Source organism: Phaethon aethereus, assembly GCF_964289735.1.
Source record: "Phaethon aethereus genome assembly, chromosome: 29".
Classification (NCBI taxonomy): Eukaryota; Metazoa; Chordata; class Aves; order Phaethontiformes; family Phaethontidae; genus Phaethon; species Phaethon aethereus.
The window spans coordinates 3,369,288-3,382,698 of record NC_138605.1 but is presented as its reverse complement, the minus strand read 5'-3'; the positions used below and the strand labels follow the sequence as shown (position 1 = coordinate 3,382,698).

Here is a 13,411-nt window from a genome sequence, read left to right as displayed (position 1 = left end):
AAATGGGAGGGTGGAGGGGGGTGCTGAGGGGAGGCAGCAAACATCGGCGAAGTTGTCATAACAAATCACACGACTCATCATTCACCCCGGCAGGAAGGTGCGGAGCAACCTGTGAAGGATTGCCCCTTGTACAGAGAGGGAAACTGAGGCACAAATGCAGTCTGGGGCACAGCAGCACACGAGCATCTCGGGTGTCCAAACCCTCCAAACCCAAAGCTCATCATTAACCCAGTCATCGGGGCTCACTACAGGAGAGGCTGTAAGGGGCAGAGTGCAGCCAGGGCTCAGGACCTGATCCTCAGCCTCCCTCTCCCCTTCCAGCTTGCAGTGTCCCTGTGCCGGGAGCCCCATCCCGTCCCGCCCCGTCCTTCCCAGCCCTGCCACTGACGCCTCCCTCGCGTCTCCTGCCTAAGCCTCCATCCTCGGTCGGCACTCGGGAACCTGCCATTGCAGCTGGACCTTCCCCACGCCCTCGCCATGAAGGGTCCCCTGCTCGGAAGCATGTTTTCCCGGCATGTCAAGCGGCACCCTGGAGTGAGTAACCCCGCACCCTCTCCCTCCCCATTCCTCTGTGTCCCTCTGATCCTTTCCTCCTCCAAAGGACCCCCCGTGGCTGCTGTCCCTCCAGGCTCATCCTTGCCCTTCTCTCGCTATGTGCCTCGGGGACCTTGTGCTTCCCCACATCCTTCTGCCTCCTTCCCACCCCCATTCCTCCTGCCCCCTGCCCTTTGCACTCTTCAGCACCCCCCTCTTCCTCCCATGCCCCAGACCCATTCTCAGCCTCCCAGTCCAGCACCTCTGCCCTCCCTGTGCCTTCCCAGACTGTCCCTGCTTGCCAGCTTCCCCTTCACACTGTCCTCCTGGCTCTCGCAGCATCCTCCAGATAAGAAGCCGGGGGGTTCCAGTGGTCCCCAGCCCTCCTTTACTGAGGAGAGGTGAGACCGCTGCCTGACCCCCTCCGTCCAGCGCCACCACGGGGCCAGGGCTCCTTCGCTGAGCCGGGCTGGGCTTTCGGCACGTTGACTCTTGCACGCACTCAGGCTTGCTTACCCTGCCGGCAGCTCCTTGGGTGATGGGTGCTGCTCTGTGTCCTCCCCCCTACTACACCCTGGGCTGCTACACATCTTGGGGGTGGGGGGAATGGAAATCAAGCCCCCTCCCCTCTCGCCCCAGCAGACCCAGGTTTGAAGTGCCAACTCCCATCCTTTCAGCTCAGATCTGTCCCTGGCCCCTGCCGTCAAAAATTCAAGCTGAGGATTTTGTGTACAAGGATGCTTAAACCCTCATAAACTACAAACTCTCCGAGACCGTGGCAGCTGGGCGAGTGTGTCCCCCTCCTTCCAGGACGGGCCTCTTTTGCTGCCAGGCTAGATCCCCTCTGGCAGCAGGGACCTGGCCCTTTTCAAGAGGGTCCCCAGCCACCCCCCGCCGGTCACCACTGCCCAGTGACCTCCCTGGGGACCTGGCAGGGGCTGGTGGCCTGGGGAGGGTTAACGACCTGCAACCGCCGGGCTGAAAGTCACGTAAGCTGTTGGCAGTTGGGTCTGTGGGGGTAGAGCAGCCTGGCTGGAAAGAATGATGAGCCATGGCTGAGCATCCGGACGCCTGACTTGCCGGCAGGCTCGGGCAGGGGAGGGGAGTCCAGGGCTGCAGCAGGAGGTACCCTAGGTCTGGGCTCGTCCAGGGAAAGGTGGGTGCCTGCACGCTGCCAGCACTGAGGGCACAAGCAGCCAGGATGCCCGGGTGCTTTTCACATCATCGGTGAGACTGGACGGACGGACAGCACGGGCCAGGGCTCCTGCGCTCTCTTTGCGGCACTGCTGTGTGTTTCTGCGGGCAGAATGGTGGGATTTGGTTCTTTTCTGTTCGTGCCTGCCATTGTTTCCCCAGCTGTCAAACAGAGGACTGTGTCTGACTTGGGGGGCACAGAGAGGCCCCCAAAGAGTACATGTAAAGGCGGGGGGGGGTCCTGGGTGCCCGTACGTGAAGTGCCTGGCAGGCCCCTGGCACCACTAAGAAGGATTATCGCTGGCAGAGGTTGCTGGGGCAATTTTTGGCATGTCATCCATTACATGTGATCAGCTGCAGCTCGTGTGGGGCAGGTACGACAGCACTTTCACGGGGCAATGGACTCTCCCATCCGCAGCGCGCCCAGCTGCCTGCCTGCCTGGCAGTGATTAATGTCCCAGGCATGCCGGCGGAGCACCGTGGCGGTGAAGCACAGGAGCTTTGGCAGGACAAGAAACTGGCTGGCATGGTCCAAGGGCTGCACAGCTCAGCAGGCACCTTTCAGGCACTGGGCAGAGCCGAGCACTCACATCCCACCGTCCACTCATCTCAACACATGGTCCTGCTGCAGGAGGGGACGCTTGTCCGCACCCTGGCATGAGGTACCCGTCCCACCCCATCCAGGCATGGGGCCCCTGCCTCACCCAGCGCCTTCCTGCGTTTGTTCTCTCCTTCTTGCTGTTTCTGTAGCCAGAGCGGTAGGAACGGGGACAGATTCCCCACTCTGGCAGAGCTGGTGCTCTGCCATGTCACTTGGAAGTGCTGGGTGGTGGCTGGGGCTGCAGCCAGCCTGCAGTGGGGACCAGCCATGCCCGGACAGGGGGCTTGGCCCCACTGCTGGCAGAGGCAGGGGTCCCGGGGAGCGGGACAGTGCCTGCCTTGGTCCCCATGATTGGAGTTAAAAGGCAAATGCTGCGCGCACACACACAAATAGCATTTTAACTCTCCGCACGCTTAAGTTCAAGCTCTCAATACATCTTGTTTATTTTTCTGCATGTCCTGGGGGGGATCAGGCCCCACTGCCCACACCTGCAGCTCCAGAGCCCCTTCCCTACTGCCTGAGCAGTTCCCCCAGTTCCCCCTACCCTTAATTCTTCCCAGGCATTAATTACCCAGAAGGTGTCAGCAGCAGATGGTGAGACGAACCCAGCGCCCCAAATCTCCTCCAATAGAAACCGCAATTCCCGGCTCTGTGGAGTTTGTCTTGATTAGCCAGTGCGGTTGGGTAGCGGCTACTGCCAGATCCTCTTGGCACCCAGCCGCACACGGCGCAAAAGATCATTATCTGCTGATGCCTCTAACCTCCTGAATTGGTGCTGGCATCTTCCGGGCGCTCAGTCAGCCGGTGCGAGCGTGGAGCACTGCTTGGCTTGGGCATGGGGGCTGCCGAGCAGGAGCTGGGCTGTGCTGGGGGCACTGGCAGAGGATGGAGGGGGGTCCAGCCAGGGACCAAAGAGCAGGCAGGGAGCGCTTGGGGTCGGGGACATATCTGACTGCCCGGGTGTCTTCCCCACAAGACCCCCTCCCTGTGCAGGTCATTGAGGTGCTTGGCAGAGAGCAGAGGGGTTTGGACAGACCCTTCATGCTTTAGAGTCATCCTCCCCAGTCTCATCCAAGTGGGGAAACTGAGTCACTGTGTGGTGGGTGGATGGGTGGGGGTTCGGAGACACTTGCTAAGAGCTCAAGCTGCCAAGCAGAACTGCAAATATAACACAGGCACTCAGGTGCTGGCAATGCAAACTGCGCAGCACACACGGCTCTCGCGGCACTGCCGGCCCCCGCTCCCCGCTCTGCGCTAATGGGCACTGCGAGACGCCGGCCGTGTTTGTCTTCCCAGGGGCACGGGTTGGCGGGAGGTTCATTATGCTCAGACCGTCTTCCCTGGTGTGGGGGCCACGGCAATTTGGGGGAGGTCAAAGCAGCCTCCTCTCGGCTCCAATTGAGGCCACGTCCCCCCAGGCACTGGGGGATTGGCAGTGCGAGTGGAGGGGGGAGTGAAGACGAGAAGATGGAGATGGTCGCCCTGCAAAGGTGCGATAAAAGCCCCTGTGTGCACGGAGCGGGACAAAGGGACCTCCTGCTCGCAGGGACACCCGCTGTGGAGCTGGGGCATCTCCCGGGGGGGGTCGCTGAGTGCCCCCTCATGCTGCACTGTCACCACGTCCCTGAGACCTGCTCTTGGACCCAGCTGCTCGAGCACTGGTGTGATGCCTGGCCCCAGCACATCCGAGTCCGTCCCTGCTGTCGGCACAGGGGAAGCTGAACCGAACCCTCCTCATCTCGTGCTTCATGAGGAGATGGTGCGGAAGGGGTGCAGGGCCCCGGGGGGGCAGCTGCAGTGTGGCTTGGGGCCAAACCCTGCCTAGACTGAGTCCCGCAGGGAGGAATCGGCCGAGGCTCAGCCCCTGGCCGGGGGCACCATGAACGCCAGGAACGGGGCCCCCAGGCCCTCACCCGTGGCTGTGCCAGCCAGTGCCGGCGCCGGGCAGCAGCAGGCGGAGAGGAAGTGATTTCTCATTCCAAATCCAATTCCTTTCCAACACAAACCGATTTTTCTCTCCCTCTTTTAATTCAGTCACTCAAGCTGACAGCTACACTGTGTACCGCAGCCCAGCTACAGGATTGCTCTGCCATATTTCCCCTGTAAATCTCCCGGTGTGTCAGCTCTCCCTTTCACTCTCTCGTCGGCCTGATAAATATTCATTTTATTGGGGTATTTTTCATTTTTCTTTCTCTCTCTCTCTGCAGCTCATTCCGCTCATTGGCTTCATCAGTGTCGGCCTGGGCAGTGCTGTCCTGTACTTGCTGAGGCTGGCTCTGTACAGCCCGGACGTCAGGTACAGGTCGGGCACCCCTCGGGCACTCGCCCCGTGCCCCTGGGGCCGAGGGGCTGATGCCCGGGTGCGGCGGGCGGGTGCGGGGTGCACGAGGACACTCCCTGACACCTCCACCGCGAGTGGCGGGGAGGGGCACAAGCCAGAGTGCAAAGCTGCCCGGAGTGGGGGAGGGAAGCCGGGGCATCACCTGCCCTCCCCTTGCTTGTGGCGGGGGGGCAAGGGCCCCTTCGGCCTCTGCCGTGAAACTGGGGGCAGGCAGGAGGGAGGCAGAGGGGCTACAGGGATGGCAGAGGGAGCGGGGTGGATGGCTGGATGAGGCAAATAAAAGCAGTATGTGACTGATGGTGGAGAGGGGGAAAGAGAGCGTGGGGAGGGGTGGATTGACAGCGGAATGGGGAGCCGGTGGGATGGATGGTTGGAGAATGGGGAGAGGGAGGGATGGACAGACATAAAAACGGTGTGCAAGGTGAATGGAGAGGGAGAGGGAGACAAGGTGCGAGGATGGATTGATGAGGAGTGCAGGGTGGATGGATTGGCACAGGACAGACAGGCATGCCGTGGCGCATGAAGCTGGTTTTTTTTCCCTTGTAGCTCAGTGGCCCACGGTCCCTGCAGCCCCGTGCTGTCTAATGCCTATCTAATATTTGTTTGCTCCTGGTAAAACGCTCATTGATTTAATTTGACGGCAGCTGCCCAGGGTACTTAGCTCAGCAATTAGCGGACCCAGGCACCTTGTCTTTGATGGTGGAAGTGCGGGGGGGGTGTGGGGGTGTGGTGTGAGAGGGGATATAACAACAGCAGCACCCCCACAGTATATTAATGCTATTAAACAGCTCCAGGGGTCTGCATTTGCGGCACAGCCCCCCACGCCTCATCCTCCAACATGCATGCGTGCACACACACACACACGCGCATGTGTGCGTATCTTCCCAGATGGAAAATTCTACTCTTGGCCAACACCAGCGGATTGCAGGGGGATGAGAAAGCGGGAGATGTGAACTGCTCTCTCCAGGGACCCATCCCATGGCTTTGCTGGCCTTCCACAACCCCTCCTGGGACAGGACAGGACGTGTCCTCTTTGGGAAGGCTTCATCTGACCAGCACCAGCCACCCCGTGCAGTTGCCTTGCACGCTCACAAGCATTGCACGCTCACGAGTGCTGCACACGGCTGCAGTGTCCCCGGTTGCTCACGGCAGGCACGCACAACAGGGCAGGCAGCCGCTTCCCCGCTTGCCCCCTGCCAAACAGGGTGTGAAAACTGGGGGCTTGTGGGGGCGTGGGGAGGCTTTTGGGAAAGGGGAGGGGGGCAGAGCAGCCAAGGCCAGAAGGCAGCCGCCCCCCAGGGCAGGGGCGCAGCAGGGCAGTGCCTGCAGATCTGCCGGCAGCGGGGGGGTGCGCGGGCAGACGTGCACCTCTGCACGCAGGGCCTGTGCGGCAGCCTGCGGTCCAGCCCCGCGCTGGGGTGGCAGCCAGGCTGTGGTTTGGGTGAGTCAGGGCATGGCCGGGGCACAAGCCTGGGCAGGGATGCTCTGAGAGCAGACGCACAGGGAGCCTGCCTGGCCCCCACCCCAGCTCACCCCGGGGGGCTTGGAGGGACCTGGTTAGAGCCCCCCCACCTGCCAACCACAGAGGTGGGGCGTGTGGGTACAAAGGTATCGGGGATTATTTCTGCAGAGAGCTGGGCTGGGGGTACTAGTGGGGGTAAAATGGGGAGGGAGAGGGCTGTCTCCCCCACCTTCCTTACAGGTACTTACGGCCCCATCACCCCTTGCAGCTGGGATCGAAAAAATAATCCTGAACCCTGGAATAAGCTGAGCCCCACGGACCAGTATAAAGTAAGCACTTTAAAGGGTAAACAAGGGGCCTGGCATTCTGGGGGGGGGCAACGGCCACGTTTAGAGCAAGACGTGGCGTTTTCCACAGGAAAGGGGAAGATGCAGCTTCAGCCCTGGGGCAGAGGTGCACGAGCCCTCCAGCTCCGTGTGCTCAGATTTGGGGAGGGGAGCACTGTCGTCCCCCCCCCAGCCAAGGCCAGGCTGCAGTGACAGCCATGGGGGACACGACCCCCTCTCACGTCCCTCCCTTCTCCAGTTTCTGGCAGTTTCCACTGACTACAAGAGCCTCAAGAAGGACCGTCCCAGTTTCTGAGCTGACCCTGGGATGCACTGGGGCAGGGGGAAGCGTCGCCAAGCCCCAGCAGCACCACCACGGCCCTCACCAGACCTCCTGGCTCTCACCTGCCCCACGGCTCCATGACTGTCACTGCATACACAGGCCTGACTGCTTCCCCAGCACCCCCAAACCACGAGGCTGCACCCCCCCACTAAACCACGTCACTCCGGGAGCGATGTGACCACCGTTGCCAGCATCCCCATGTCCTCCCACCCTGCCCAGCACACTGCTCTTGCCATCATGTTGCACCTGCATTAAACTCGTAGGGCAGTAATAAATTATTGGGGGCGGGGGGCAGCAAACGGATTACGTGTGCCGCTTCCATAAACATAGGAGACGTTCGACACCGGCCCCCGTGAAGGCTCATGTCCCTCTGGAAGCAGCAGTTCACGGCCCTCGGCACCACGTTTCCGCTCTCCCACGCTCCAGGGCCCTGGGGACTGCCCAGGGACCACCCCAGTCCCAGCCCAGCCCCTCTGGACAGGAAAAGACACCAGTAGGGTGGAGGGGGTCACACACACGCACGCACACGCACGCACATGCGTGGATGCACGTGGGGATCCTGCACACGTGCACAGCCCCTGCTCCCCTCGGCTTACGTGCCACAGGGCAGAGGCCTGGCCTTTGCCAGAGGCAGGGGAGTCCTGCCCAGCGCTGTCTGGTTTGGCTAAGGCCGGGGGGGAACTGGTGGACAGTAAATATGGAGCAGATGACCCAGGAGAGCAGGACGCACCGGGGAACAGCAGCTGTCTGGCTGGCCAGGGGCTGGGCTACCTCCAGTGTCACGGGAGCAAGGGGGTAGCACCACCGTCTCTCCCCCCACTCAGCACCCACACACCTCCATGCCAGCAGGCTCTGCCCCCACGTTTATTAGCAACCCTCACCCTTCGTAGAAAAGTGCAAGACTTCCTTGGACAGAAGGGACGAGGCTGGCGCAAGGACAAGTCCCTCCCCGCCATCAGGGTCTGGGGGGCGGGCCATACCCTAACACTGAGAGCAGGCCGGGGGTGGGCCGACCCCCACCTCGGGGAGGCAGCACCCAATCCCAAAAGGTGCTGGTGGGGGATGAAGGGGAGTGGGGAAATGCAGAGGGTGGTTTTAAGCCTCCCCATGCCCCCAGGTAGTCCCGGCCCAGCAGGAGGGGCAAGAGCCCCCGCTCAGTGGTCACTGAAGCCAGGCATGGGGAAGGCACGAGCAAAGGTCTCCACGCGCTGGCGCAGGTCAGCCAAGCGGCGCTGCGTCTCCGCGTCCTGCAGCAAGAAGGTCTTGAACTCCTGGAGCTTGCCTGAAGGCAGAGGAGGAGCCGGTGAGAAGAGCGGGAGGACATGGCAGCAGCCTGTCCCTGCTCCGGCAAGGGGGGAGGCTGGCACCAGCTGGGGGCACAGTCCCGCACCCCAAACAGAGAGGTGCTGGCTGTCACCCAGGAAGGGGGGAAGAGGGGGTCCCCGCTAACTCACTGGTTTTGCTCTTGACGTCCAGAGCCAGCGCGATGCCCTCGTCAATGAAAGCCACGACTTTCTGGAAATCTTCCTCATGGAAATGGCGGGAGGTCAGCGCGGGGGCACCTAGGGGACGGAGCCCATCAGGGCCAGGAGCTCCTTGGGGGCACCATCCACAGAAGCCAGTCCCACCAAGGGGCTCCCCAAGTCCCCATGGAGTCCTGTGCCCCTCTCCGAGACAGAAACCGGCTCCAAATTCCCATGTGGAGTCCTCAGAGAGGGGTGAAACAGAGGGGAGATGCCCTGGGGTGAAAGCCTGGGGACCCTCTCCCAGGGAAGGGGCTGGATGGAGGCAGGAAGACCCCCCCAAGCAGGGCCCATCCCTCACCCAGGCGCAGCCCCCCTGGCGTGAGCGCGCTCTTGTCCCCTGGGCACGTGTTCTTGTTGGCAGTGATGGAAACAAGCTCCAGCACCCGCTCAGCCCGCGCGCCGTCCATGCCCTTGGGCCGCAGGTCCACCAGCACCAGGTGGTTGTCGGTGCCACCTGGGGAGCAAGGGAAAGGGGCGAGGAGCAACAGCCAGCCCCGAGCACCGCCAGGCAGCCCCTCTTCTCACCACCACATCCCAGCCCATTCCCTGCTCTGCAGTGCTGCCCCTGTTCCACCTCCCAAGCCCTGTTCTGCCTTGCACCCCCTCCGCTGCCCCCGAACCCACCCACGCTCCCCACTGCTGCCTCGGGACACCAAGACCGAGTGGTGCCACTTTTGACCTATCACAGCCTCATCTCTCCTTGTCCCTAAAAACACAGGGAAGGAGTCATTACCTGACACCAGGGTGTACCCACGCTGAAGCAGCGCCTGTGCCATGGCTTTGGCATTCTTCAGCACCTGCTGGCAGTACTGGCGGAAAGCTGGCGAGCTGGCCTGGCAGGGGAGACCATGTCAGGATGGGGCCCAGCTTGCCCCCAGATCCAGACCCACTGCCCTGGCACAGACCTGTTTGAGGGCCACGGCCACAGCAGCAATGGCGTGGTTGTGGGGCCCCCCCTGCAGGGAGGGGAAGACAGCAAAGTTGATCCTGTCCTCCAGGTCGTAGAGCGTTTCCTTGCCCGTCTTCTTATCCACTGAGCGCACGCCCTTGCGGTAGAAGATCAGTCCTGACCTGGCAGTGAGAGAGAGCTGGTACTGCTCCTCCAGACCGCCTGCTGTCGCCCCATGGCAGGGGCTCGGCCCGCCTGCACCGTGACGCAGCACTGGCACTGCTACCACCCTCCCATGGGTCCCTGCTGCTCCGATCTGGCCCCAACCAGAGCATCAAATGCAACCTCTGCTTTGCGCTCCCCACTACAGGCGGGCATCCTCCCTGGGGAGGGGGTGGCAGGATGCAGCCTCACCTGGCACCACGCAGGGTCTTATGCGTGGTACTGGTGACCAGGTCCGCATGCTCGAAGGGTGAAGGGATGGCCTTGGCTGCCACCAGCCCGCTGATGTGCGCCATGTCTGCCAGCAGGTATGCCTTCACCTCCTCGCACACCTGGGGACACGGGGCACAGGGAGTCATGGGCTGTCCCTGTCCCCACAGCCACAAGCAGGGTGTGACTGCCCTCGAGCTGCCGCAGGTACGAGAGCTCCCGTCACCCACGACAAAGCCCACTGCCTGTACCTTCTTCATGCGAGCGTAGTCAATGAGGCGGGCATAGGCACTGGTGCCAGCAATGACCAGACGAGGACGGAAGAGCCGTGCCGTCACCTCCAGCTGGTCATAATCAATCAGCCCTGTGGCTGGCTGTGAGAGACGGACAGACAGACAGACAGACAGCTTGCATATGCACCTCCCTGCCCCCAGCTCTGAGCACAGCACATTGGCTGAACCACAGGCAGCTCCCAAGCACCCCATGGCACCAGGACGTGGTTGGGACACAAGGAGGGTAAGGCAGGGGATGACAGAGCAGCTCAGGCACCCCAAGGGCACCGCCAGGATCAACAGCTTGGCCAGCAGATCCCCCTGTTCCCCCAGGAATCTGCCCCCCTTGGCTCACGTCAAGTTTGTAGGGCATCGACTCGAAGAAGATGGATGTTGCTGAGATTCTCTTGACATCTGACATGTACCCGTGTGTGAGGCTGCAGAAGAAGGCAGAGGCACAGGATCAGGCTGGGCCCCCCAGGAGGCAGCAGGCTCCAGGCTGCCCCACCCCACTACGTACTGGCCCCCATCGGGCAGGTCCAGCCCCATCAGGCGGTCGTGGGGCTGCAGCAGGGCTGTGTAGGCTGCAAAGTTGGCTGGAGACCCTGAGTAGGGCTGAACGTTGACACCCCAGCGGGCAGGATCCAGGTCAAACGCCTCAAGAGCCCGCTGCTCGCACAGCAACTCTATCTGGTCCACCACCTCAGCCCCCCCGTAGTACCTGGAGGAAGAAGGGAGGTGGTTACAGGGGGCCTTCCCCCTGCCAGCCCCACAGCCTCCCACACTGCCCCACAGGAGACCTCGGCAGAGAGGACAGGGACAGCCTGCCTTCAGAAGCGTCCACCCTGAGGCTCCCCTTAACCTTTCCTGCAGCCAAATCCCAACTGCGGGAGGACCTCTGATGCCACCTCCCTGCCGCCCAGAGCCTGCTCCCCGCCTTTACCTCTTGCCAGGGTACCCCTCTGAGTACTTGTTGTTGAGGCAGGAGCCCAGGGCTTCCAGTGCTGCCCGGCTACAGAAATTCTGGGGGAAAAAGGGGGTCAGAGATGGGCAGCAGAGCTCCCACCTGAGCAAGTGTCCCCCAGGACTGTCACCACCCCCTGCCCCAAGCACTCTGTTAACCCCACCTCAGAGGCAATGAGCTCCAGACCCCGGCACTGCCGATCCTTCTCTTTCTGGACCAGGGTCCACATCTCGGGGTCGCTTTCGGCCAGACTCTCCTGCCCTGTCCAGCTGGGCACGTTCCTGGTGGCAGCCGCCACGGCGGTGCCATGCTGTGCCTGCTGGTTGCCGGTGGCCACCCGACCACCACATCGCTGCAGGGCCTGCGCAGGAGAGGGGGGGGGGCTGACAGGCTTCAACCCTGCACAGGCGGGTGCCAGGCCCCCTTAACAGAAAAGCACCCCTGGACCAGCAGGTGACAGTGCCAGGAGCAAGACCCTAGTGGTCTGTCTCCAGCCACCGGTGCCACCCCCTAGAGTGGGCACGTGGGGACCACCCACAAGGTGTCCCCGGCCCGTGGCCGGGGCAGGAGCATCTCGCCTCTGCTGAGAGCCGGTGCCGAAGCAGCAGAAACGGCAGGCAAATCCCCCATGAGTGCAGAGCATGTGCACAGCAGAGCTGCAGCACGCGCTTGTGCATGTGTGCACGCCTGGGTGGCACAGCCAGACCCTCAGCCACCAACAGGGCCCTCCCGTTGTGCACGGTGCAGCACCGTGCACAACGGAGTAGGGGGGAGCCACTGCTCCCCTCAGCCCAGGGTGCTGGAGGGCACGGAAGGTCAACTGTAACCCCTGTCTCCACCCCACCGGCGGTGCCCGGTCCCGGGTGATGTAACCGCCGCCGCCCCATTGCATCACCCGCGGGGCCGCGGTCACCGGGCAGGGGCCAAGGCCGGCGGCGGTGCATGCCCCGGCCCGGGGACTTTGAGACGGACGCAAAGTCCGCGAGGGCGGGGGCCGGGCCGGGGGTGCCGCTACCCAGCCGCGGGGGGGCCGGGACCGGGCGCCGCTGCCCCGACGCACGCCGGGCCGGAGCTGCACCCCCCGGCTGCAAAGGGGCGCTGGCGCAGTTGGGGGGCCGGGAGAAACGGGTACGCAGGGAGCGACAACCACGGGCACCGGGACGCCCCGGGAGTACCCGGACCCCCCCGGAGACTGGGACCCCCTGCGAGCAGCGGAACACCCCAGGGACCGGGACACCCTGCGAGCACCAGGGCCCCTGCAGGCACCGGGACTCCCCGGGTACCGGGACCCCGCCGAGTACTGCGACCCCCTGCGGGCAGCGGGAGTCCCGGGCACCAGCGGGAGTCCCGGGCACCAGCGGGAGTCCCGGGCACCAGCGGGAGTCCCGGGCACCAGCGGGAGTCCCGGGCACCGGCACCCCACCTCCCGGGCACCGGCACCCCCCCTCCCAGCTGCAAGACTCACCCTGCCCAGGCGGAGCGGCCACATCGCGGTCCGTGCTCCAGGTGGGTGTGGAGGTGGGTGCCGGGCCCTGCCCCGGTCCCTGCCCGGCCCCGCCGACGCCGCGCGAGCGCTGCCGGGCCGGGGCGGGGCCAAGGGGGCTGCCGGAACCGCGAAGCCCGACGGGAAAGCGAAGGTCCACCCCCCCCCGCACCCCCTCCCGCCGGGGCACCCCGATCCCGGCGCTGTCCGCACCCCCATCCCTCCTTCCTCTTCCACAGGCGCCCCCACCCTGCACCCGTCCCCCCCTTGCTCCGCACCACCCTCCATCCCGGGGCAGTGGGAGGACGGTGGGCTCCGCCGTGGGTGATGGGATCAGTACACTGCACCGCTTGTCCTTTTTTTTTCCAATGTTTTTCTTTATTTTCCACTTTTTTTTTTCCATTTTAATTTTCTTAAAAAGAATGAAGAAGGCCCTGCCCAGAGCCAGGGTGAGGGCAGCCCCCAGCAAGGGTCCCGCCGGCTCGGGGACAGGGACCCCTGGGTCCCTGCTTCTGGCATGGCACCTCTGGACAGCACGGTGGCAGGCAGCAGCCGGGGGCTGCAAATCTGTGTGAGGGGTGGCGAATCTGGGCAGGGTCCTCCCCAGCGCGGGTGGGAAGCTCCGAGGAGCACCAGGGGTTGGTTTGGTGCCCCAACGCTGCCGCAGCCTGGGAGGGGCCGGGGAGGGAGGCTCCAAAATACCCGGACAGGTGCCCTTGCACACACACAGACTCGCATGCACACGTGTCCTCACGCACATGCACGCGTGTCTCTCATGGCTGCAGAAAGACAAAAGGCCCCTCCAGCGTACGGGGTGATGCCTGAGCTCTCCTCAGTGCCTTGACCTGCCGGCACGTGGAAACCCCCCAGCTACAACCGTGCCTGCGCCCAGCCCAGGGGTGACACACATCCAGCCAATGCCATCACATGGGGCTGTACCCCCTCGACTCACCCACACACTCCCAAGGATCCCAGCCCAGCCTCCAGCGTGGGGTGGGGGGCCAGGCTCTGTGCCTGCACCCCCCTGCCCAGCCACAGGGACGG

The 13,411-nt window shown here is 63.5% G+C and overlaps 2 protein-coding genes across 2 annotated transcripts; one reads left to right on the top strand and one right to left on the bottom strand.

The window, feature by feature from the left end:
* Positions 1-477: 477 nt before the first annotated feature.
* NDUFA4L2 (NDUFA4 mitochondrial complex associated like 2) lies at positions 478-6,774 on the top strand (the record flags this gene model as incomplete). The annotated part of the gene is made up of 4 exons (XM_082011796.1): positions 478-534; positions 4,537-4,625; positions 6,401-6,461; positions 6,718-6,774. 4 exons carry the CDS (start codon positions 478-480, stop codon positions 6,772-6,774), a joined length of 264 nt encoding a protein of 87 aa, XP_081867922.1.
* Positions 6,775-7,663: 889 nt separating this feature from the next.
* On the bottom strand, positions 7,664-13,257 carry SHMT2 (serine hydroxymethyltransferase 2). The gene is made up of 12 exons (XM_082011921.1): positions 12,350-13,257; positions 11,048-11,245; positions 10,864-10,943; positions 10,441-10,641; positions 10,276-10,357; positions 9,900-10,022; positions 9,631-9,770; positions 9,233-9,398; positions 9,061-9,160; positions 8,626-8,781; positions 8,256-8,363; positions 7,664-8,083 (listed from the first exon to the last, which is right to left on the bottom strand). Exons 1-12 carry the CDS (start codon positions 12,653-12,655, stop codon positions 7,956-7,958), a joined length of 1,788 nt encoding a protein of 595 aa, XP_081868047.1. The 5' UTR covers positions 12,656-13,257; the 3' UTR covers positions 7,664-7,955.
* Positions 13,258-13,411: the final 154 nt, after the last annotated feature.